Source organism: Phaeodactylum tricornutum, chromosome 23, assembly GCF_000150955.2.
Source record: "Phaeodactylum tricornutum CCAP 1055/1 chromosome 23, whole genome shotgun sequence".
Lineage (NCBI taxonomy): Eukaryota > Bacillariophyta > Bacillariophyceae > Surirellales > Neidiaceae > Phaeodactylum > Phaeodactylum tricornutum.
The window spans coordinates 421816-446984 of NC_011691.1; the positions used below are offsets into that span (position 1 = coordinate 421816).

General features: G+C 51.4%; 6 protein-coding genes across 6 annotated transcripts; 3 read left to right on the plus strand and 3 right to left on the minus strand.

Moving 5' to 3' along the window:
• Positions 1-153: 153 nt before the first annotated feature.
• On the minus strand, positions 154-6551 carry METH (methionine synthase). Its single transcript, XM_002184425.1, has 2 exons — positions 4351-6551; positions 154-2070 (listed from the first exon to the last, which is right to left on the minus strand). The coding sequence occupies exons 1-2, from the start codon at positions 6238-6240 to the stop codon at positions 223-225; spliced, it is 3738 nt and encodes a 1245-aa protein (XP_002184461.1). The 5' UTR covers positions 6241-6551; the 3' UTR covers positions 154-222.
• Positions 6552-9318: 2767 nt separating this feature from the next.
• On the minus strand, positions 9319-10108 carry PHATRDRAFT_5608 (predicted protein; the record flags this gene model as incomplete). Its single annotated transcript, XM_002184426.1, has 2 exons — positions 9319-9660; positions 9968-10108. Coding segments are annotated over 2 exons (483 nt in total), but the record flags the coding sequence as incomplete, so codon positions are not given.
• Positions 10109-11416: 1308 nt separating this feature from the next.
• On the plus strand, positions 11417-12411 carry PHATRDRAFT_40453 (predicted protein; the record flags this gene model as incomplete). Its single annotated transcript, XM_002184331.1, has 3 exons — positions 11417-11428; positions 11508-12374; positions 12397-12411. 3 exons carry the CDS (start codon positions 11417-11419, stop codon positions 12409-12411), a joined length of 894 nt encoding a protein of 297 aa, XP_002184367.1.
• A 3944-nt stretch (positions 12412-16355) lies between these two features.
• Positions 16356-16685, plus strand: PHATRDRAFT_16076 (predicted protein; the record flags this gene model as incomplete). The annotated part of the gene is made up of 1 exon (XM_002184332.1): positions 16356-16685. A coding segment is annotated over one exon (330 nt), but the record flags the coding sequence as incomplete, so codon positions are not given.
• Positions 16686-17737: 1052 nt separating this feature from the next.
• Positions 17738-19204, plus strand: PHATRDRAFT_49690 (predicted protein; the record flags this gene model as incomplete). The annotated part of the gene is made up of 1 exon (XM_002184333.1): positions 17738-19204. The coding sequence occupies one exon, from the start codon at positions 17738-17740 to the stop codon at positions 19202-19204; it is 1467 nt and encodes a 488-aa protein (XP_002184369.1).
• Positions 19205-21710: 2506 nt separating this feature from the next.
• On the minus strand, positions 21711-24639 carry P5CS (delta l-pyrroline-5-carboxylate synthetase). Its single transcript, XM_002184427.1, has 3 exons — positions 24166-24639; positions 23445-24036; positions 21711-23257 (listed from the first exon to the last, which is right to left on the minus strand). Exons 1-3 carry the CDS (start codon positions 24496-24498, stop codon positions 21939-21941), a joined length of 2244 nt encoding a protein of 747 aa, XP_002184463.1. The 5' UTR covers positions 24499-24639; the 3' UTR covers positions 21711-21938.
• Between the last annotated feature and the right edge of the window lie 530 nt (positions 24640-25169).

A 25169-nucleotide genomic window follows, 5' to 3' on the forward strand; every position in this document is an offset into this window, starting at 1 on the left:
CAGTCCTCCTGACTTGCTTGGCTACCGATCGTTCCCGCATCTAGCAGTAAACAAACACAGCTTCCATCCAGCAAGGCAACCCAGTGGGTAATCTAACCGTAAAACTACACAAGTTTGGAGTGTCACCACAAGCTGTTTAGATTGTAACGCCATGCATAATTATACCATGGATTATTGCAATATATCACCGACGGCTTTTTTCTCTCGACACCTTACAGGGTTTTAATCTCGTTCGTAATTAAGAATAGGAGACAGCCATCGTTCGCAGAGTGCCAAATCCATCTGTTTGCGTGACGCGTAATTCGTTACCTGATCTTTACCCACTTGGCCCACGGCAAAGTACTCGGACTCGGGGTGCGCAAAGACCAACGCCGAAACGGACGACGCCGGCATCATGCTCAGCGATTCCGACAATTCAATGCCGGCCAGTTCCTGCGCCTGCAGGAGATTCCACATTGTGCGTTTTTCCGTATGGTCCGGCTGCGACGGGTAACCCGGAGCGGGGCGAATACCGTCGTATTTCACCTTGAGCAAATCGGACTCGTTCAATTGTTCGCCAGCCGCGTATCCCCAGAGATCCAGACGCATCTCGCGGTGCACGTACTCGGCAAACGCCTCGACGAAACGATCCGCCAAAGCTTGTGCCATAATCTTGGAATAGTCGTCGTTCTCGGATTCGAACTTCTTCACTAGAGCGTCACAACCAAAACAAGAAACAGCAAACATACCCAAGTGATCCTTGTAACCCGCGGGGGCGACAAAGTCGGCTTGGGACAAATACGGGTCGTCGGACTCCTTCTCGGCTTGCTGGCGCAACATACAGAACGTAGTCGACACATTTCCTGATTCGCGATCGGCTTCCGTCTCATAAACGTGCACATCCTCGCCATCCTCACTACGGTTCGCCGGGAAGATACCGACAACTCCCTTCAACGTCATGGAGCCGTCCTCGCAGATTTGATTCAGCATCGTCTGCGCATCATGGAAAAGTTTCTTGGCTTCGCCTCCGACCGCTTCGTCGTTAAAAATCTTGGGATAGCCTCGATTCGGGTATCGACCACGCAGCTCCCACGTCTGAAAGAATGGATTCCAATCAATGTAAGGAACAACCGCCGAAATCTTGACCGTATCAATGACGGTTATGCCGATTTTGTTTGGAGTGTCTGCAACCGGTGATTGATCAAAGTTGATCGTAATCTTTTGCTCCTTGGCCTTCTCAAAAGTTAAAAAGTTGCGGTCCTCGAGCCCTGCATAGTAATCTTCACGCATTTCTTCGTACTCCTCCATAATATCCTCCACAAACTCTCCCTTGTTCTCTCCCAAAAGAGAGTTGACCACCGTTACGGAACGAGACGCATCCAGAACATGAATTGTTGGGTGCTCGGGGGTTGTGTAGCTCGGAGCAATCTTCACGGATGTGTGCATCTTGGAAGTAGTGGCGCCACCAATCAGCAAGGGTTGCTTGAAACCTTGCTTGGACATTTCTTTGGCAACATCAACCATCTCGTCCAAGGAAGGAGTAATTAATCCAGAGAGACCAATCACATCGACATTGTATTCTTTAGCCTTGGCGAGAATTTTTTCACACGAGCACATTACACCAATGTCGTAAACTTTATAGTTGTTGCATCCAAGGACAACAGCGACGATATTCTTTCCAATGTCATGAACATCTCCCTTGACTGTGGCCATCAGCACTTTGCCAGCGTAATTCGAGTCGTCATCAGGATCAACGTCATCTGGATCCAAGCCAGCCGCAATCATATTTTCCCTCTTCTCTGCATCCATAAACGGTAACAGATAGGCGACTGCCTTTTTCATGACCCGTGCAGACTTGATGACTTGTGGTAGAAACATCTTTCCCGCTCCAAACAAGTCCCCGACAACGTTCATGCCGTCCATTAAGGGTCCCTCAATTACATCTAGTGGCTTGGTGGCCAACACGCGAGCTTCTTCGACGTCTGAATCGACAAATTCGGAAATACCGTTCACCAATGAATGCTCCAGTCGCTTGGACGGTTCAAGATCGCGCCAGGAAGACTTTTTGACCTCGTCCACAACTCCACCTTTCTTCCGAGCCTCCATGGCATCACGCTCCTTTTGCGTGAGCAAGAGCATAGTATCAGTAGCCTCCGGATTTTTATTGAATACAAGGTTTTCAGAAGCAATGCGAAGCTCGGGTTCAACCTCGCTGATTGCCAGCATTTCGGCGGAGTTCACGATGCCAACATCCATGCCCGACTCGGTAATAGCATGGTGCAAGAACACCGCGTGGATCGATTCCCGGATCTTCGTCACACCCCGGAAGCCAAACGACAAGTTCGAGATACCCCCACTAATCTTCACGTACGGACACTCCTCCTTGATGCGCTTCACAGAGTTGATAAAATCCACACCGTAGTTCGCGTGCTCTTCCATACCCGTACCGATCGTCAGTACGTTCGGGTCGAACACAATGTCCTCCGGTGGGAAACCCACCTTGTTCACCAGAACGTCGTACGACCGCTTGCAGATACGGATCTTCTCGTCTTCCGTGGCCGCTTGACCCTGCTCGTCAAAGGCCATGACAACCACCGCGGCGCCGTGCTTCTTCAGCAACGTGGCCTGCTCCATGAACAGCTCCTCGCCCACCTTGAGCGAAATCGAGTTCACAATGCACTTGCCCTGACACCACTTGAGACCCGCCATGACAATGTCAAACTTGGACGCGTCCAGCATGAACGGCACCTTGGCAATCTCCGGCTCCGTCACCGCGATCTTCACAAACTTTTGCATCGCCGCTAGGCCATCCAGCATACCGTCGTCCACGTTGATGTCGATCACGTGCGCGCCGTCCTCCACCTGCTGCTTCGCAATGTCCATGGCCGCGCCGTAATCGCCCTTCATCATGAGCTTTTTGAACTTGATCGACCCGGCTATGTTACACCGCTCGCCCACGTTCAGAAACGGCAAACCCAGCTGGTTGTGCACGTCCTCCACCTTCAGGTCCTCCAGCCCCGACAGCCACATCTTGGGCCGGCCCACATCCGGCAGCTTGCGGGGCTGGTACCGCTCTGCCGTCTCGCGGATGGCCTTGATGTGCGGCGGCGTGGACCCGCAGCACCCTCCGACCATGTTCAACCAGCCGTTCTCGAAAAACACCTCGTTCTCGCGCGCCATGTCTTCCGGCGTGTCGTCGTACCCGCCCATGGCGTTGGGCAGACCCGCGTTCGAGTACACGTGCACAAAACACTCGGCCGCCTTGCTCAAGCGCTCCACAAAGGGTACCATGTGCTTGGCGCCCAACGCACAGTTCAAGCCCACACACATCGGCTTGGCGTGCCGGATCGAAACGTAAAAAGCCTCGCCCGTCTGTCCCGACAGTGTACGACCCGACTGGTCCACCAGTGTGCCACTCACAAACACGGGAATGTCCAACCCGCTAAACTCCAAAAACTCTCCGATCGCGTACAACGCCGCCTTGGCGTTCAGCGTGTCGAAGATGGTCTCCACCATTAGCACGTCAGCACCACCGTCCACCAGACCCACCACCTGCTCCAGGTACGTCTCTACCAGCTCGTCAAACGTCACGTTGCGCGCCGCGGGGTCCTCCACCGACGGCGAGATCGAACACGTACGATTCGTGGGTCCAATGGCTCCCACCACGAAACGCGGCTTACTAGGGTCTTTGGCCGTCACTTCATCGCAGGCCTCCCGCGCCAACCGAGCGCCCACGTAGTTCAGCTCGTACGCGTACGCTTCCATCTGGTAGTCCGCCATGGCAATGGTGGTGGAGGAAAACGTGTTGGTCCCAATCATGTTGCTGCCGCCCTCTTCCAGGTACTGCATGTAGATACCCTTGATGATGTGGGGCTGCGAGATGCTGAGCATGTCGTTGTTGCCCTTGACGGCGCAGTTCCAGTCGCGGAATCGCTCGCCCCGGTACTCTTCCTCGTCTAGTCGGTTCTTCTTGGCGTAGTTCTGGATCATGGTGCCCATGGCCCCGTCGTAAATGGCAATCTGCGACGTAAACAGCTTCGTGATGTAGGTCCGCAGACTGTCGCGACCCCGCACATAGTACGGAAAGTCCGTGGGGTACAGGTCCACCGGTTGTGGGTAGTCAATGTCGTTCCGCTGCGCGGGGGACAGGGTACTGCGACTACGGATTTCTTGGATCCGCTCGTGCGTGAGAGTCGTATTGACGTAGGGATTGGGCACGTGATTGCGAGCGGCGGCGGAAGTCGGCAGGGGCGGTTCCGTAGCGGGCTTGGGGGGAATCTTGTCGTAGTCAAACTCGACCCGTGGAAGATTCGGAAGCTTGCCTCGCGGTTTACGCGGCGGGGGCAAGCCTTTCTTTTTGGCTTCCAGGACGGATCGCTCGAAGTTTGTACGTTCAAGCATATCATCTGTGGCATCGGGAGTCTTATTGAATACAAGGTTTTCGCACAAAAGCTTCATATCGGGTTCCAAGTCATCAACGGACAGTAGCTCGTGCGAGTTCACGATGCCAACATCCATGCCCGACTCGGTAATAGCGTGGTGCAAGAACACCGCGTGGATCGATTCCCGGATCTTCGTCACACCCCGGAAGCCAAACGACAAGTTCGAGATACCCCCACTAATCTTCACGTACGGACACTCCTCCTTGATGCGCTTCACAGAATTGATAAAATCCACACCGTAGTTCGCGTGCTCTTCCATACCCGTACCAATCGTCAGTACGTTCGGGTCGAACACAATGTCCTCCGGTGGGAAACCCACCTTGTTCACCAGAACGTCGTACGACCGCTTGCAGATACGGATCTTCTCGTCTTCCGTGGCCGCTTGACCCTGCTCATCAAAGGCCATGACAACCACCGCGGCGCCGTGCTTCTTCAGCAACGTGGCCTGCTCCATAAACAGCTCCTCGCCCACCTTGAGCGAAATCGAGTTCACAATGCACTTGCCCTGACACCACTTGAGACCCGCCATGACAATGTCAAACTTGGACGCGTCCAGCATGAACGGCACCTTGGCAATCTCCGGTTCCGTCACCGCGATCTTCACAAACTTTTGCATCGCCGCTAGGCCATCCAGCATACCGTCGTCCACGTTGATGTCGATCACGTGCGCGCCGTCCTCCACCTGCTGCTTCGCAATGTCCATGGCCGCGCCGTAATCGCCCTTCATCATGAGCTTTTTGAACTTGATCGACCCGGCTATGTTGCACCGCTCGCCCACGTTCAGAAACGGCAAACCCAGCTGGTTGTGCACGTCCTCCACCTTCAGGTCCTCCAGCCCCGACAGCCACATCTTGGGCCGGCCCACATCCGGCAGCTTGCGGGGCTGGTACCGCTCTGCCGTCTCGCGGATGGCCTTGATGTGCGGCGGCGTGGACCCGCAGCACCCTCCGACCATGTTCAACCAGCCGTTCTCGAAAAACACCTCGTTCTCGCGCGCCATGTCTTCCGGCGTGTCGTCGTACCCGCCCATGGCGTTGGGCAGACCCGCGTTCGAGTACACGTGCACAAAACACTCGGCCGCCTTGCTCAAGCGCTCCACAAAGGGTACCATGTGCTTGGCGCCCAACGCACAGTTCAAGCCCACACACATCGGCTTGGCGTGCCGGATCGAAACGTAAAAGGCCTCGCCCGTCTGTCCCGACAGTGTACGACCCGACTGGTCCACCAGTGTGCCGCTCACAAACACGGGAATGTCCAACCCGCTAAACTCCAGAAACTCTCCGATCGCGTACAACGCCGCCTTGGCGTTCAACGTGTCGAAGATGGTCTCCACCATGAGCACGTCGGCACCGCCGTCCACCAGACCCACCACCTGCTCCAGGTACGTCTCTACCAGCTCGTCAAACGTCACGTTGCGTGCCGCGGGGTCCTCCACCGACGGCGAGATCGAACACGTACGATTCGTGGGTCCAATGGCTCCCACCACGAAACGCGGCTTACTAGGGTCTTTGGCCGTCACTTCATCGCAGGCCTCCCGCGCCAACCGAGCGCCCACGTAGTTCAGCTCGTACGCGTACGCTTCCATCTGGTAGTCCGCCATAGCAATGGTGGTGGAGGAAAACGTGTTGGTCCCAATCATGTTGCTGCCGCCCTCTTCCAGGTACTGCATGTAGATACCCTTGATGATGTGGGGCTGCGAGATGCTGAGCATGTCGTTGTTGCCCTTGACGGCGCAGTTCCAGTCGCGGAATCGCTCGCCCCGGTACTCTTCCTCGTCTAGTCGGTTCTTCTTGGCGTAGTTCTGGATCATGGTGCCCATGGCCCCGTCGTAAATGGCAATCTGCGACGTAAACAGCTTCGTGATGTAGGTCCGCAGACTGTCGCGACCCCGCACATAGTACGGAAAGTCCGTGGGGTACAGGTCCACCGGTTGTGGGTAGTCAATGTCGTTCCGCTGCGCGGGGGTCAGGGTACTGCGATTACGGATTTCTTGGATCCGGTCGTGCGTGAGAGTCGTATTGACGTAGGGATTGGGCACGTGATTGCGAGCGGCGGCGGAAGTCGGCAGGGGCGGTTCCGTTGCAGGCTTGGGGGGAATCTTGTCGTAGTCAAACTCGACCCGGGGGTAGAGTTTCGTCGGAGGATTCGGCATCGTTGCCAACACACGCAGCCCGTCTTCTTTGTCACACAAAAGGAGCTAAGAGTAGGAACAAAAGAACAATTGGAGAGCGAGTGAGTGAGTGAGGACGTTCGGGTTGTATGTAAGCTTCCACACGATGACCTGCCAGTCGTCACAAGAATGTTTCTGCGAATTCTGGATCCACAAGTCTACCAAGGAACGTTAGCATTATGGGACCAATTTGGAAGCAATCCCAAGAAGGAACTGCGTAATGCCAACACGAGCCGACGTGTCTTACATTTACTACAAAACGAAAAGCTATTCTTACCGAAAGGAACTGGAATAGAGAGAGTCAGTCTATCGAACCTAACTATCTATGTGGTACCGATGATTTTGGTTCCGAGGAGTGCTGGAGGAAACGGAATGCCGTTGTTGTTGTTGTCCCGTTCACGCAAAAATGCCCGTCTGCCGGGCGCTGGCCAGTCGCGGCACCGTCCCCACTGCGCGCACGGTCCCAACCGGGTCCCTCAGTAACCCTCCCCTAAAATAGCGCACGTGCGGATTCGCTGCGGCGTCGCACGATGGAACGTGCCAATGGACACGGAGACGAAACACCCCGAGGCACGGACAATCGACTTTTCGAATCGTACTCCGGCGGGAATCGGTTGGCGCGACCGACGAGACTAGCTACTAGAGATAGGTAGTTGCAGAGTACCACGTATGTCCGATATACTGTTTGAGATACAGTTTCTGGAATATATACAACAAGCAATCTATCCGACAATCTCGGCAACATAAGTATTTCAGGATTTTCATACTTGGATCGGATTGCGAGGTATCGTTTTTCGGAACTCTCGTGTACAGAGAAGTTCTCCGACGCGGAAATAACCAAAACGGCCCCGCAACCCAAAAAAGTAGCTAAATCGCGCCAGAGCAAAGAATCCTATAGTTGGAATCAATGACATCCAGGACCTCATCAACTTGCACGCCTGTACAAGGAGTCAAATACTGTTTCATTTCAAACACTTATGGACTTGTTTCTCGCTCCAATGTCCCGTCCCGTTCGTAATCCACCGTATGACTTTTGCTTCGGTGGTCCAAATTGTGCCATTCTTTTCTTCCAAAAGGCCAAAACTGCATGCCTTTGCAGGTACTCCTGCTTGTGGATGAGGTCTGCCGATACTTATGCCTCGAGTCAATGAGCCCTTGCCTACTGCGAGAGTAGATAGGTAGTATTCCCTTCTTGCTGTGCGACTGACTGTGAACGCCGTATCTGCTGAAACTGCATCGCGGCAGATGAAAAAACTACTTTTATTTTTTTGGGAAAAGAAAGATATTTGGCAATACAAACATTTCGACGTGGACAGTGCTTTGGTTGGCAACCACTCTTGCATGGGTGCCTCGCAATTCTGCCACCGATTTGGATTGGATCGATGATAGTAGTTGACGTACCCAAAGTGACTGTTGCAAGGCCAGGGACTCGAATACCGTCATCAACATTCGACCGGACCGAGACAATACAATTGATATCACATGCGGGGGCAGATCAATACCAATCATTCGAGGCAACGAACCTTTTTGCGAGTTCCAACCAGATACCGAGGGGCTTTTCGTTGCTGCAGGTGTGTTGGTTTGCCTGTTGAACGAGGGTAGCGATGTTTACGAGTACTCATGCCCGGACGGTGTGGCGCTAGCCTTCAGTTGCAGCGAGGGATGTGAAGTCTTTGGACCCGCTACGGATTGGTTGGTTCAGGATCCATTGACCATTACCTCGAGCAGGTGGTCCAGAACAGTGGCTCCTTTAAGTTTTGTCAGTCTCCTTCCGGAGGAAGTATCTTTAGTCGACCCAACCGGTGTCCTTGATGACTATCAGTGCTAGACTCAAGGAAAAGAGGTGGCACCTCCGGCTTGTTGCGTAAGCACGGTCGAGGATTCCTCGACTGCGAGCGAGGTGAAGAGCTGCGACTCACAGTCAGTGAATGGAGTGACGAATGGATCCAACTTTGACAACAGCTTTGCGCTCTCCACTATGATCGACTTATTGTCTCTCGTCCTGGCAGTAGTAGGCTGGCTGCATACGTGAGCGAATGAGAAGTGCCTTGCGGATAACATCCTCCAACAAGACTTTGCGGGAACTTCTGCAAGAGCTGTATTCCCTTTCAATCCCGTAGGTGCGCTGGGGTTTCTCTAACCTGGAGTCTCTCCCCTGGTGGCCAAATAATGATAAAGTAAACGTACAGATTACCTGTATTACAAATAGTGGACCTTGTTTGGCTTGGATCGAGTAAGCGGTGGACCACGTTGCGCGTCAGTGGAAGGCGGCAGCGACCCTGAACGTCCATATATGGGAGATTGCCGTAACAGGGATTGGGCAGGATCTGCTTCCACCGGTAGTTGTCCACTATCCGAGAACGCGCCAGGCATCGTTTCGTTGTACTTCTATTAACAGGGTGCGCTTTACTAGGTGTGCGTTATGGTCAGTGCGACTATGCAAGGACGAGGCGGTTGTATTTCGTCTTGGCCACGTAAGACGCGACGACGGTCCATTGCGTCAGCGAAGGGTCCTTACAATCGCTTGAGGGATTTTTTCTTGATCAGTTTGGACGCGGTTTTCTTTTTGTTAGCCGCCGCAGCGTTGGCTTTGCTCGAACCGTTCGGGAGCGCGTTCTGATTGTCTGACGAGGACTGCAACACGCGCACCGAGTGTTCGTCGACCGGACTGTCCGGGTCATCCTGGTCGGGATCGTCTTCGTCCGGGGCGGCACAGGCAGACGTTGTCCGCCCGTGAACGTCCGCCATCAATCGAGCCCGCTTCGAGTACTCCTCGTAGCTTTCCATAAACAACTTGCCCGCTTCATCGTTTAAACTCGACTCGGGAAAGGGAACAATCAGTAAACATCGAATGACCGCTAGAACGTGTGACAATGCCGTCGTGGCGTTCCAGTCCTTTTTCAGCGTATTGACGCAAATGGCACCCGTCGCATTGTCCACGTTGGGATGGTAGATTTTGGTCAAGAAAAAACCCCTTGGCGGGACCGCCGGAAAGTCCGAGGAAAAGACGAGCTTGAGCAGAAAGAATTTGTTCTCGTACGGTGTTCCCGTGGGTCCTTTGACTTCGGCCTGTAGCGGAACGGCAAACAGGAGAAGGGGGAACAACAACGCACGGAACGGATCGTATCGCACGGGAGTGGAAGGCGGAACAGAGATGGGTGAGCGATAGCTGTTGGATCGGTAGTCGCGTTCTCATTTCAAATCTTAAATAGCTAGAAAAGTAGCATACCCGTTAAAACGGACCCGACCGCGTAAAGTTGACACGAAGTCGAGTGTCGCACCCGGCGGTACGGAATTCACAGGAGGGGGGTTACCATGATGGGACCGAACGGAGCGCTTTTGCGATCGAACGTTTTAGGGCGATTTTTGGACGTACCATGAGTTCGGAAAGATTGCTGGGAACGCCGGTATCTGAATCTACTACCAGTCGGACACCTTCTGGTGGATTCTTATGCAGATCCCGCACTTCGCGAGCAACTCTCGCCAGCGTACGGGGTGGCAGATTTTCCGAAGCGCTATTGCTGTTGCTGGAATATTGACGATACACGGCTCGTGCGGCAGCGGAGGATGACGACGATGTTGACATGATTGCAGCGTAGAAGCTTTCAGATTGACTTGGCTTGGCGCTCCGTAGATTGGCTCTGACTATTTCGAAAATTAAAGTAGTATTGCAAAGGAGATTTGCTTTCTCGAGCGTCGCACCGAAATGGAAGACTTTTTTGGAAGGCGTGTTGGGAAAGAACAGTCGCGCTCGGTGAACAGGCGATAGATACTTCGCGGGGGGGATCTCTACCGGCGAGTGACGGCGCTGTGCACAATTTTGACCAAACCTAATTGTAGCTCTCCATATGGGGTCCGAAACGGCCATCGCCGAAAATGTCGGACAAAGCGAACACACACAATTCTGAACCATCCATGTTGAAGTTCCGTATTCCACAAGAATCTGAATCTCGGAAATAGATACTCTGTTGAAGGAAATTCTCGATTCCGTCGATGACGTTGCACAACGCACGGTGTAAGTACGTCACATGTTTATTACACAAGGCACTTCCTTGGGTAAATTCCTAGAGAGGCGGAAAAAAGGTGTGACGAGAGTTGCGCACTGTCGTTGCCGGAAAATCCGAACTCGGCGGATGTGTACGAACCACGATCTTTTTGGTTGGCGGATTGGCCATCCCGGAATGGGAAAGTTATGTGTAAGGGCACGTGGTACACGGAAAGTATATACGTACTATGAAGGGATACCGTGCGACAACGCGACTCACACCCCGAGAGTGATACCGACTCTCCTTCCCTCCCCCCTATACATCCAACACGGATGAGTCGTTTGGTTGCGCATCTCTAGGGGATCCTTGGGTACGTGCCAATGGAGGAGGAAGGTCGAACGTATAGTAACGACAGGAAGGAGAGCGGACAATTCGTGAAGAAGTCTCCATTGATTTTCAATGGAGAAAGCTGCCGACTGCGCGTTGTTCCCCAGCATCGGCTCGGTACCCAACCACCGTCCCTAGTTATTACTTTCGCAGCATTAATGTTACAAGACACCGATCATTCAATGTCAGAGTCCTGCAAATCAATCTGTCTCTAGACCTTACGTTGGCTCGAACGAAGGTCTCGTGCTTGCAAATGCTGTTACGCTATGTCTCTAAATACATATATTTACAGTACAGTTACATCTCTCTAACGCTGCCTTGACGTTGCTCTTTGACAGGCATTTGGGTCATACGCACATCCACTATTCGCGATCGGAATGAAAAGGAGATATACATTAAAGAGAGTATTTGTTGTGATCGTGCCTCTGAATCTTGATACCTTGTCGTGATCCATGGATCCCAGCGTAAGTACATCCCGTGTCCGCGATGGCTACCGGACATATCTACCCTTGCTCACCACGCTTACCCGCCTATGCCCTTTAGAACAACAAGGCTAGCAGCAACAATAGCTTGAGCCAGTCCTTGAGACACGAGTCGGCACACGGAGCTGTCGTGCACTCGAAGCATCCTCCGCTTCCACTCAATGCCCCTCAGCCCGTGGTCCCTGGGGAGTCCACACCCCACCATCCTCCAGACGAAGGAGGTCCGCACTACTCGTTCCCGGGTGACGCAGTCACGGCCAATCAAGTTCTGACTGCTGCTCCTCCGGCGATCCAGGAAGGTTCCGCTACCCGGAATGTCAAGTCCCGACAATCGCCTTCACCGCCACACTCTACAGCTCCCGCCACTGACATTACCGCTACACCAACTTCGATAGGGACCAATTCGAACTACAGTGGAGCTGACAACATCCATCACGTCCCTGAAGTCAACACGGCGCCCAGCTTTCCACGAGATCCGGTACCCAACATCACCGACCCTGCCAACCCAGCTTTGACCCCCTCCAGGACAGAAGAAGTGGGGTACGCAGCGCTACACACCCAAGCTTCCAACGCTAACAGTAGCAACGAAAGTGACCACGGACAACGCTACAACCCCGCCAACTACCCTTTTGCTCTCAAAATTCTCGTCTCCAACAACGTTGCTGGGTCCATCATCGGACGAGCGGGTCAAACAATCGATGAGCTCCAAACGCAATCGCAAACACGGATTAAACTCTCGCAAGCTGGAGACTACTATCCTGGTACGCAGGATCGAGTCTGTCTCATCCAGGGGAAACCGGAGAACGTCCGGACGGCTCTGCAACTCTTGTTGGCACGCTTGTTCAAGTTGCAGTCCGATCAACATGCGCAACAGCTGGCGTGGCAGCTACAGCGACCAAAGGGAGAAACGCCATCCTTTGACTTCGTCGTCCGTTTGTTGATTCCAACAGCGAGTGGTGGAATGATCATTGGAAAAATGGGATCGAATATCAAGTACTTAGAAGAAACAAGCGGTGTCTCTTCGGTCCGATTGTCGTCGAAGGAAAGCAATACTGACGGGAACTTTCCGTCTGCCGCTATCTTGTCGGCTACGGCCGAACGTGTAGTAAAGGTGACCGGCTCGAGTTTGGAGTGTTGCCTGCAATGCGTCTTCTTGATTGCAGAAAACTTGCTGATTCATCCCGATGTCTCGAGGTATTCAAACATGACAACGAGCTATTCGCGCATTCTTTCCGAAGGCGCCGCTATGACTGTACCGTATGGGTCGTCCGTCGCCGTACCGCAGGTGTCAAACATGCCACGAAATCGGCCGATTCTGGATTCACTAACTGGTACACCTCGTCATTTGTCGTTGGATCAGCACCAGCTTCATCACCGTCCACCTACAGCACTATGGGAATGTACACAACCGGGTCCACAGTCATCTTTCATTCCACGGGCTGGTACTTTGAAGCAGCGAAGACCGCAGGACGTTCACGCAAACCAACGAAGAATTGTATCATCACCTGATCTCCCAGGTATGGGATTAAACCAGCACAGCTTAAACGAGCCAAACACTCCAGATCGATTTTCTGGCTATAGCCCAAGTCTGAGCAGACCATCGTATTCTTTTGTCGACCATCCAGCAGGCTTGAATGCTGACCAAGCGCCACTATTCCCAGTCCCACAATCATCATCGCTGGAATCGTCATCGATCACCGCTGACCAGTACGTTGGATATAATCTGTCGGAGCCAGACTTGCTGGCAATGCACATGAATCAATCGATGCAGGTAGGCGGGGCTCAACCGTCGCCGTCTAGTGTGTCGCCATTCTCCAACACGCTCGTACCCCAAACTTCTACAACAACAACACATGGCAATTTTCAAGCACAGATGTTTGTGCCAGATACAATGGTTGGATCCATCTTGGGAAGGGAAGGTCGTACTCGAAATGAGCTGGAAAGGAGGTCGGGAACAAGCATTCGTATAAGCCAGAGAGGAGAATTTGTGCCTGGGACGCGACTGCGAATCGTTACGATAGTCGGACCGTCGGCGCAATGTGTGTGGCAGGCCCAATACAGGATGAATCAGCGCATGGTGCTGCCTCCGACCGCTTCGTACCCGCCGCAACAACAAAAACAGTCGTCACCGCCGCTGGAGGGCCCCAGAATTCCTCAGGCACAAGTAAGCATAGAGCACGGTTACGGTCCATCCGAGCATGTGGTGCCTTTTGCAACGGACGCTTCGAGGAATGCATTGGCAACGGACAGCTCGCAGTGCAGTAACTCTCCTTCACCGCCCTCGTCCTCATGAATCCAGTACTCACTTTCTCTCTCATTCAAACCCTACATTGCATACAAAACTCTATCTCATCCAGCTAAAGGAGGGAGTCATGAATTCTGCTGAAGCAAAAAAGCAAAAAAAACAGCAGAAGAAGCACGCAGCAAAATGAGCCGATTTAAAATTTTCTTTTGGTAAACTTGTTCAATGGTAATCGACTTCGCCTCGGGAGAAACGTTGACTTGTAACATTCATTTGTGTGGAATATTCGTATCCAACGGGTTCAAACTAGGTCTAGGTTAGCTTGTCTTGCCCTCGGCTTCTTAGAAGCGTGCTGTTAAGCAACATTCTCACATACCTCACTTTAGGAAAACACTATCTTCTCACTGCCTCCCGCTTAAATTGATAGACATTATCCCACAATGCGCAACCGGTCTCTATTGACTACGGTTCTAGAAATGGCTGACGAGACCAGCGCTTCTCTGGGGTCTGCTAGCAAATCGATTGGTGCACGACGGAAAGCGGAATATTTGTGTATGAATTTTAGGTCGACGTGTCATATGTCATTGATATTGCACAACGACCAAAACCTGTTACTCCCAAACCAAAGCTGCAGTGTCGAAAAAAAAACGATTCTCCGGTTGTCATCGAGGGCATCCATTCAACACATCGAACAATAATTGAAATTAGACACTTTTGTAGTCTATGATATTTTAAGACATGTACGGAGGAAAGTCAAAATGCCCGGGCAATAGCGTCGATCTATCCCTACCAAAATTATGCCGTTTCTTCTTACAGTTAGTCATGTGACTAAAGGCAAATCAATGGATGAAAATTATTTAACTATTTGGAAGTTTTCGACTGCGAGACTTTTTGTTCTCTGCCGGATTCGATGCCCTAATGTAAGTTCACCCTTATCTTACTAATGGAAACGACAAACCCTGTGTAAATAGTGAAACGGAGAAAGAAATCACTTTTCTTTCTGAAATAGGGGGATTTTGGTCTCAAAGGCAGTTCCGATGCCTGCACGCAGATTGTGGAGAGGCCAAGCATGCAAAGCGAACTGACCAGTTAAATCGTAAGACGCCAGTTCTTGTTCACTGTCAAGTTACAAAACAACTTCACACTTTTTGTTGAACCCCAAAAATCCATACCATCCTGTATAGCGCATACAAAGCAAAGATGAGTTCTACCATATTCCCCGATAGCATGAACAATCTACTTGACATGGAAATGCTCAACGAAGAAATCAGTCGGCGTATCAAGAGTGCCAAAAAAGAAAATGCAGGCGCCGAGCAGGACAACATTTCGGTTGGTAATCGAACGCAAGTTGACAATGATGTCAGCATCTATTTTCTGCAAGCCCGTAAGGATTTTTGGCTGCATCGCATTGTTTTGGAGTCTGAGAGACTTTGGTGCAATCCATCGACTCGTCGAATTTGGTCTTACTTTGGGCTTCCTTATGATACCCTACGGCCAGCCTGGAAACGACAGACGTACCAGTGGATTAAAGATGCTATACAGTTAGAAGAAGTCTCAGACGAAACAATCAAAATCTTATTCAATGTATATGTTGAAAAGTTTGAACAGCTGACGGAAGTACTTGGATCGAGAAAACGAAGGGTCGACTTCGAAAAATCCGTTGCAAAATATGAACACATTCTTATTGCGTTAAACCTGGCATCGGGATCTGTGAGCAGGACTTTGTCGGAAGCTTCCGTAGACTTGGAAGGACCAAGTGTCATCTTCTATTTGCTCCAGCAGTGCCCGGGCCTTTTGCAGCTGTGAAAACTGCGGGGGCATACAAGGAATAAACAAAATGACATAGAAATGGACTATAGCATCTATTCTTGCTGGACTATCAACGTGTTGCGAGCTTTCGCTTTTTTCACATAGACATTCATGTTGATACTAACATGCTACAAGCCACTTTGTATGAACGGAAAGGTGTCGCAACATGTTACCAGACACTTTAGTTATTATTTTTGTAAACGAATATCGGCAGCTATATAGAGAAAAAGAGTGGTAGCATCATCTGGCGAGTGTGGAGAAGGCTGGCAGTATCATCTGATCCCGTAAGTTCGTCGCGGAGCTTTATCTGTTCTTCCTCTGACTGTGGCAGCATTATGACAGCAGGCGACTCGTTTGGCAAATCCTTATTCGAAAAAAGGTTGCCTAATCGATGTCGTCCTCAGTAAAATCTATTTTGAACTTGGAAACTTAAACGGGTTCGAGGATCACGTCGATTTCTGTACGGCACGCACGATACGTGATTTTTAAGGAAAGTCGAGTTGCCTTTGTTAAATTCACCCTTTTACAGTCCGAGAAACTGATTCAGTGTCGAGGCCGCGTTGATATACAACTTCCTGTAAACATTGGCGCTCTTCGCATCGATAACTTACTGTCAGGCTGTCGGTCATTTAATTCATCGTCATGAAGCAATTCCGTTTTGCTCTCTTCTGCTTTGCGAGCATTTCTCGTGCCCGAGCGTTTGCTCCATGGAGACCCCATCGCATCTTTGACCTTTGTCCCCATGAAAAGCGCCCTTGCCAATTGGGTACGACAATTTGCTACCGCTCAACAATTACCAGTCGGTTTGCTGAACTTGACAGCTCGCCCCTGAGTGAATCTGACCAAATATTTCTCGGAATTGCCGGGACACTGGCTGCTCTGATTACCATTTACTCTGAGTTCACTCTAAAGACAACCGGATGTGGTCTTCCGGCGGGTCCTTTTGGCTTGGTCGGTGCTGTAGAAGGCATCAGCTACCTCGCAATCGTAGGAATTACAGCATATTCCCTTGTCACAAAATTTCGAACTGGATCGGGTTTGCCAGCGGGACCTGCCGGAGTTCTAGGCGTAGCCGAAGGTCTTTGCTTTACGGCGATTGTTACCGGTCTTGTCGTACTTGGGTTTCAAGTTGTGGACTATGGTTATATCCCGAACGCTGTCCCAATGGAAGGGGGGATGTGCAGCTAAAAACAGCGTATCAACTGATACTAGATCTTGAGAAAGGACACGGTCCTTCTAGCCTCTTTTGCCAATTTTGATGCGACTGTCGTTCAACTACGGATAAAAGACAACTGGAGAGCCAACCCTTGCTTAGTTTGGCAATTTCATTTCCAGAATATGCAAAAAGTCATTCTTGAAAAACTCTTTTGATCATAGCAGCATGATAGAGGAAGCGAAAAGGCATAGACGGAGAAGAGCAATGCCAAAGATAAGCAGCCAACAGTGAATGTTTTCCTTTGACTAAGCCATGAAATCATCATAGAAGCTGCAAGCTAGGGAAAATCAAACAACAATAATCCCGCGCCGAGGAATTTTAAAATTTTTTACCGCTTACTGTTAGACTATTTTGATTCCCCGCCCCCTCTAGAAATGATTTCCGGTCCATATTTATTCTGCTTGAAAGGCTGAATATTATCATTGAGCTAATAGGCAATCAGGGGCCTCGTAAACATACCTAGAGCAAAATTTGGCCAGTCAATGCTTTCATTAGCGGCTGACTGTGGGCCTTTTAACTGAATGGATAGGGTTACACTCTATGGTTGCTCATGCTTACAGCTGTAGCATGGGGAAGGAAGAATACTGAGCGAGAATCTTCAACTAGCCTGGACAGAACTGGCTTGAGTTTTACTGTGAGCTAGCTAGAAAAACTAACGAAAGAGGCTCACACGAGCAGTCCTGTTTCGTTACCCAATCACGCGTAGCCTCATCACTCCCCTCAAAAGGCGAAAAATTTCTCGGAAGATACCGATGTAGAAGAAATGATCTTGACTTAGAAAGTAGTACAGCTAAATTATATCCAGAACACACAATCGGCGACACCACTCCATTGATACATGTTCCGGTTGGGAGAGAAGCAGTTCATGCCCAACAGGACTACTGATCTATCTTTGGAATCATCCCAATCCCCTCTTCACTTGATTATTCAGAAACAGTTTACGTTCTCGATCGATACCTGAAGGTTTTCTACTCGACGTTTCACATTCCTTCAGTTGATTGTTTTCTGTCTTCTCTATTGAGAAATGCTGCTCCACCTAAACCAAGTTGACGAAGACAGTAGTCACGCTGCTCGCTTTGCCATCCTTTTTTACATCATGGTTAGTTTGACGCTCTGTGGTGGTACCGTCTTTGGCTTTGCCGGTCTCAAGACCGTGCTCCTTGATGAAAGCGTATACGCTGAGCTCTGTAGTGACTTCAACGGCGACGGTGCCACATATACACCCTGTAACGCCCAAATGCTACGTCTCGATCTCATGTTCACCCTCGCCTCTAGTCTCTTTTCGGCCTACTTGCTACCCGCGGGCTTGTTGCTGCGGAGTATGGGACCCCGAGCTTGCTTCTTGCTCGGTTTTGCCCTCGTGATCATCGGCAGTGGATTATTTGTCGTGGCCAATTCCCGAACCTTTGACGTCTACATCGTGGCCTTTGTCTTGATTGGTACGGGTAATCCACTTTTGTACATTGCGGCCTTCAACTTCAGCAAGCTTTACCCATCCAGCTCCAATTTACTGTTGAGTATATTCATTGGCTGCTTTGGGTTTTCTGCCATCGTATTTTACCTCTTTGATGAAGTGCACTTTATATACGGACTGACATCGCAACAGCTTTTTCGAGCCTTTGTGTTCCTGCCCGCGTCTCTAGCCTTGATTGGTATGTTTGTGCTGCCCAAAGATGTCTACCACGTCATGAGGCAAAGGAAGCTTTCAGCCGCATCCAACGCCGTGGCCGAAAGCGACGTAGCCGACGGTGCCAGCGAAAAGACCCCATTGCTAGAAAGCAACGAACAGAACGGGGTGGCATGGGATGGCAACAGTACTGCGACGACGGCCGTCGCCGCCGGTGACACCAATAAAGCGAAGAACACTAGCTTCATCGGCGTCCCGTTGAAGGACGCCAGCCTATCACGGCAACTGCGATCTGCTCCATTTTTTGCGCAAATGGCTTTCTTCTCCTGGGGTATGCTGCATCTAAATTTTTATTTGGGTACCATCTACGATCAACTGCTATTGTTGGATGATACGGGCGGAGCGCTGGCCGATGTTATGATCGACGTCTTTAGTCTGTCGTATCCCTTTGGATGTTTAGCTTCCATTTTGCCAGTCGGACTGTTGGTCCGGAATTGTTCCGTATCGACCAGTCTGTATACCTACTGTGCGGTTAACTTGATATTTTCCAGCATGGCTTTGCTACCCAATTTATCGGCACAGTGGATCACGATTCATATGTTCATACTCGTTCGCGTGGCCTTTTTCACTGTTATGAGTACCTATTCAGCCAATGTCTTTGGGTTTGCTAATCTCAGTACCATGTTTGGGGCCGCAGGGTGTGTCGCCGGAATGGTATCACTGGGATCTTCCGGTCTCAACTACGTTGCTCTGACCGTTCAAGACGACTTCACCCTCGTCAACGGCTTTATGTTGGCGGGGGCCGTCCTCAATTTTACGTTTCCGTACACCGTCAAAGTATTTTGGGAAAACAAACAACACTAACTATAAGTTTTAATAAAGACTTACGTAAAGTGAATCGAAAAGTAGGTTTTGAAAAGTACTGACTTAAATGCGCCTTCGTTATTCACTGTCAGGCTACTATTGACGGTTTACACATCAAGTCTATCCAATAAACGGTAGTCACCTAGGACATTCGAATACGTCGATTTAGTCGTAATCTTGTCGTCAGACGACGACGATTCGTTATACTGCTTGGCCATTACATGAGCAATTAATTCCGAACCGAGAGGAACACGTTGGGTATTGCGGCAAAGCTGAAGGTGGCCTTACCCAAAGGACTGCAGGCGCCTTATTTCCAGTAAAACAGCAATGAACCGCAGCTTTTGTTTGGTTCGGTCCGCTCTGGCTCTCAATAGCCGTATAGCCAGTTGCGCGCTGGAGCCACGGGCCTCGGTGCTCTTCCAACTAACATCGTCGCGTTCGGCCCGTCAACGAGGCTTCAGTTCCGAAGGGGGTACAGAGGACAGTTTACACTCGAGCGAGTACGTAGCCGATTGACGCTTTTGAATTTTTTTACGAGGGCCTTCTGTCATACAACCATTCTCGTCTACTGTTGTTGAACCCTCACAGTTATTCGTTGTGTTCGCAGCATTGCCTTTAAACCAGCAGAATCAGGTTGGGGGTAAGTATGTCTCTAGGAAAAGCAACGGATCCGATCCGATGAGCCTGAGAAACTCGGGATCTCCTGACCAATCCTTGTCTAACGGCATTTACTGGCCTTCTCTCCTTTTCTTCCTCTTCCCTTCCGTCCTTTCGCTTCGGTATGCAGTGCCGGAAAAAAATACGCTCAAAACTTCGACACAATCTTCAGCCAGATACAAAAAACCACAAAACAGTCGAACGATACCACCACTCCGACAACATCTTATCCTCCCTGTAAAGAGGGAGAACTCGCATGACGAAGATACCGTGTCTATAAAGGATTGGAAGGCATATGAGAGACACCGGCGGTTACATAATCTGCATTGTAAAGCGAAACATGCAGTAAATTTTAATTTCGTCTATCGTGTACCCGGTAACCACTTTTAGATATAAAATGGTTTTGTAGAACTTCAGCATTTTCACAAAGAAGCTAGCAGTCGAGCTGGCTCCCTCAAGAAGTGCTATGTGTCGTTGCTCCTGCACCCCAATTGTCGATTCCATAGGAACTCTAACAGGATTGAGCGACACTGCAGGCAAGTCAACGAGTCATGTAACAGACCTTGCATGCGGGCAATGTCGTCGAGGTCGTATCGAAAAGGAAAGGTCATGGCTTCGTCTAGCTCTGCGGAATCTTTCAGAACGACGACGAAACCGAACAGTTCCTGATTGGAAAAGGAAGAGTTCACGGGCCAGCCAGTAGTGGTCAAAGAGTTGGTCTCCTCGGACCCACCTTTGTGCGATTCGCGGAATTGATTCATACAGGTCATTGACTGCAAGTCGGATTGTTCCACACCCAACTCCCGTCGGAGGATGCGCAAGGCTGTGTCTCGATAATGGTTACCGAGATCGCTCCTCGTGAGCGGCGCAACTCGTCCACCACAAAAATCCAGAGTGGGGCGCTGGAGTCCGACGCGGTATTGGGGTCGGGGAAAGACCAGGGCATTGTTTTGCAAGGTCAATACGATCAAGCTATGATCCTTTTCGACTCGCCAGTAGTCCAAGTCTTCTTGTAGTGGCGACTGGGTATGCGTTGTTGATGGATTGTCTCGCCATCGCTCGCAACGCAAGGTAAGCCACGGTGACGAAATTGTGGTGACTGTGGAAATCAGTCTCCATGGCTCCGTTTGTTCCGTGATCCAATTGGCCACCGACTCGCTGTCATACGTAGTATAGTTCATATCGTTCTGCTCCGCATTCACGACGCCGTACCGTTGCGTATTCCTAATTCGACGGGTATTTACCGCCAACGTGAACGATTGTACCGACGAGCGATGAGGCCTTGCTGTCAATGAGAGCACTGATCGACCCGGGAGCCCAAATATACCAAGATGAAGTCGGCAAAGATAATCGGCGTTGTTGTTCGTCCCGATCCAGGCGATCGCGAAAGTCGGGAATGCCAATATGACGATCCTCAGGGCAACGATCATTCGGCCACCCGCTAGGAATACCATCTGAGGTACCCCGTTATCGTCGGGGACGAGACCGATCTTCCCACCAATCCCTTCCGTGCTGCTGCCGTTGTCACAACGAATTGTTGACTGTCGATGATGTTACACTTTTTGTATCCGGCCGACGTACTGGGCTTTGGGTCGGTCGAACGGATCCGATGGATGCGCGCTTCTCGTCGAGAATGCGAAGCGAAGTGGAAACGGAACAATCGGGAGTCGTCGAACAGTTGACTTATTGCGGGACTCGGTTCACGAGTGAGCGAGGGCCACATTTCCTGTCCGTTGCTTTTTCGTGGAATCTAAGTGTAAATTTAGAGAAATATTGCGAAAGCTACCGACTCCCAAAGAATCGATCAAGGAATGCATAGGCAGTAAATGCTGCCGTCTAGTCGTAATTTACATTGTCCAGTTTGTTTTAATAGAACAATGAGATTAATCTAAAACGAGAGGTGGCGTGGATATGTGTGCGGATGCAAAACTGCCGAGAGTGCCATCGTCTACTCACAGTCAATGAGCTACACACAATCACACCGTAGTTCGAGGGCGTTTATCGTATCCCAACCAAAAAAGTCCGTACGTACCGAGGCCCAACAGAGATACCAGCCACTACCACCCATAACCTGAGCTTACAGCAAATTCTTGTGGGTGAACGTCCGTTTCGGGTCGGCCCCGGCAAAGTCGGTCGCCAGGTAAGATTCTCCCGACAGACTACGCAACTGCCACTTGGTCGTCAAAAGTCCTTCGACTCCGACGGGTCCCCGCGCATGAATCCGACCGGTGGAAATACCCACTTCGGCGCCGAGCCCGAGCCGGTAACCGTCGGCGAAACGGGTCGAGGTATTGCAAAAGACGCAAGCGGCGTCGACCTTTTGTAGAAAAATTTCTCCGGCGGGCGAGTCCGGCGCACACACAATCGCTTCGGTGTGGCCACTACCGTTTTCGTGGATCCAGTCAATAGCCTCGTCTATGCTGTCGACAATTTCGACCAGGCACGTCAAATCGCCGTACTCGTGCTTGGTCTTTTGGGTGGCCACGTCGCTTAATCCAGCCTTCATGGCTTTGGGGCCACCGAGGCACTTGACGCCGGCCGAGCGGAGGGCCTGTAAGACATTCAAGGCGACGCCGTTTTCGACCGTGTCGGCGTGTAAAAGCAAGGTTTCCATGGCGTTGCAGGCGGAGGGATAGTCCGTCTTGGCGTCGACGGCAATCCGACACGCGGCTTCTGCCGACGCACTGGCGTCAATATAGACGTGACACACGCCGTCGGCGTGTCCCAAAACCGGAATCTTGGTATTCTCCTGAATGTAGCTGACCAGGGCGTTGGAACCCCGAGGAATGACCAAATCGATCGTGTCGTCGAGGGAGAGTAGATCATTGACTTGACCACGAGACGTGACGAGACCAATAATGTCTTTGGAAATGAGTCCTTCACTGCCTTTTTCAATGGCATCTCCAATAACGTCGTGCAAGGCCGTGTTGGAATGGTAGGCCTCCTTGCCGCCCTTGAGCAAGAGCCCATTGCTGGAGGCTAGTGCGAGCGAGGCAATTTGGGGTAGGCTATCCGGTCGAGATTCAAAGATAATGAGGAGTACGCCAATGGGGACGGTGGTGAGGGACAATTCGAGTCCGTCGGCCAGTTCTCGTTTGGCCTTGACGTTGCCGAGGGGATCTGGGAGTGTGGCGAGTTGGCGAATACCGGTCACAAGCGTGGCCAGTTTTTCGTCCGTCAAGCCGAGTCTCTTGACGAGAGGTCCCGCCACTTTGTCTTGGGCGGCGTTGGCCAAATCAAGTTGGTTGGCCTGTACGATTTCGTCCTTGCGGGTCAGCAGGGCGTCGGCAACGGCGTTGAGTATATTCCGACGAACTTCGGCCGGGAGTGCCTGGAGTTTACGGGCTTCTCGGCGAGCCCGCAAGGCCATATCGCGGGCCCCATCCGAACACGATTCTTCGTCCTGTCCAGTGTAAGAATATGTGAGTGGGCGGTTGACAAGAATAATCAAGCATTCGCACGACAGATGACCCAACAACAATTGTACGACTACAACAGTCCCACGACAACCAACCAAGCACACGTCAACTTACTTCGACGGAATGAACGAGTTCATCGAGGGCTTGGGTTTCGAGGTCACTACCGGGGGTGGCAAAGAGAGTGCCCTTGCCGGTTTCGGCCCCGTCCCAGTCCTTACTGAGTACGGCACGGACGACGTCGAGGTCACTCCCGGCGCAAATAACGCAGGCGGTACAGGCCGATCCGGGTGCGACGGCGTTCCGGGCGGCATCAATTTTGGCGGCCATCCCGCCGCGACCTTGGGCACTCTTGACGCCGATTCCGACTTGTTCCGTGTTGGCGTGATAAAAGGGTATGAGTTTGGCCTTGGGGTGTGTGGGCGGGAGCGTGTAGACACCGTCCACATCGGTGAGCAGGAGGAGTACTTCGGCTCCGAAGGTGCGGGCGCAGAGCGCCGCGAGACTGTCGTTGTCGGAAAAGACGGGTTCGGCTTCTTGCGTGGTTCCGGGCAGTACGGATACGGCATCGTTTTCGTTGACAATGGGGACAATACCGAGCGAGAGGAGTCGATCCACGGCGTAGCGTAGGTTCTGCAGATGATGTGCGTCCCCGAAATCCGCCTGTGTGAGCAACATTTGCGACGCCGTGACGCCCTTGGGCGAGAAGAGACTCTGGTAGAGATTCATGAGTTCGAATTGTCCCGCCGCCGCGTAGGACTTTGCGGCGGATGTTTCCATGTGTTCGTTAATGGTGAGTAGATCGGAGATGGAGGTTGTCGGGGTGAGTCGTTGTGCGTGTGCGGAATGCGAATCCGGCAGAATGGTGTCGTGCGTGTCTTCCGTGACGGCGTGCAGTCCACTCCCCAAGTGCGCGTGGTGACTGTCGGACTTGTGCAGATCCTTGAAGCTCATGTTGAGGCGTGCCTGTTTGCGCAAGAGATTCTTGCCCATGCCGACGGCTCCGGAACTCACAAAGATGACTTCGACGCCGGCTTGATTCAGTGCCGCAATCTGCTCCACAATGGCGCCGAGACGCGTGAGCGACGGTGACCCGTCGTCGTTCGCCACCACCGAAGTGCCGGCCTTGATGACGACGCGTCGCGCCATGCGCAACGCCGCACGCGAACGACACTCGTTGCGGGAATTGCCAAAGTCGGTTGCTTGCATCTTGAGCATCATTCTTGCGTGATTATATGATTGTTGTTGTTGTATGAGTATCGTGTGTAGTTACTCTTGTTGTTACTGTTGGGAAAGTTGTGTCTAGCGACCGATGAATTGGTACGACGACTTCAAAGAAAGCCAAGGATATCCGGGTCGATTGGTTGATCCAAGTATTGTGTATGTGAGTGTGTGTGTGTGTGGAACTCCAGAAGGTCGGTTCGTGTTTTTCCGGACGACGACGAAAATGACCGGTCAACCTACGGATGTTGCTGGTAGTAAGTGCAAGTAAGGACAAGTCAAAGGTGGCCAGACGCTACCGGTACTGGTACTACCACACGGGGAAACAGTCGCAGTCGGGAGCAGCTGGCGGTGCCACGGGGTCGGAATCGTGGCCGATCGAGTTCGAATCCTTTCCACAAAAAAAACCACATAGAATATGCGACATACACCAGGACAGACTAATCCATCCATAGACACATACAACTCGGTAACGACGGCGGCAACGGTGCACTTGCATCCGCTGACGTATCCGACCAACGGACACACACGTACACCATCGTTCGTTTCCTGACAGCCACACAAACAAAACCAACCAACGGGATGCCTGCCCAAACCCCCAAGCAAAGCAACACAAAGCATTCTGGATTGTCGCTACGCGGACAGACAGAAGGACAGACTTGATCCAAGGA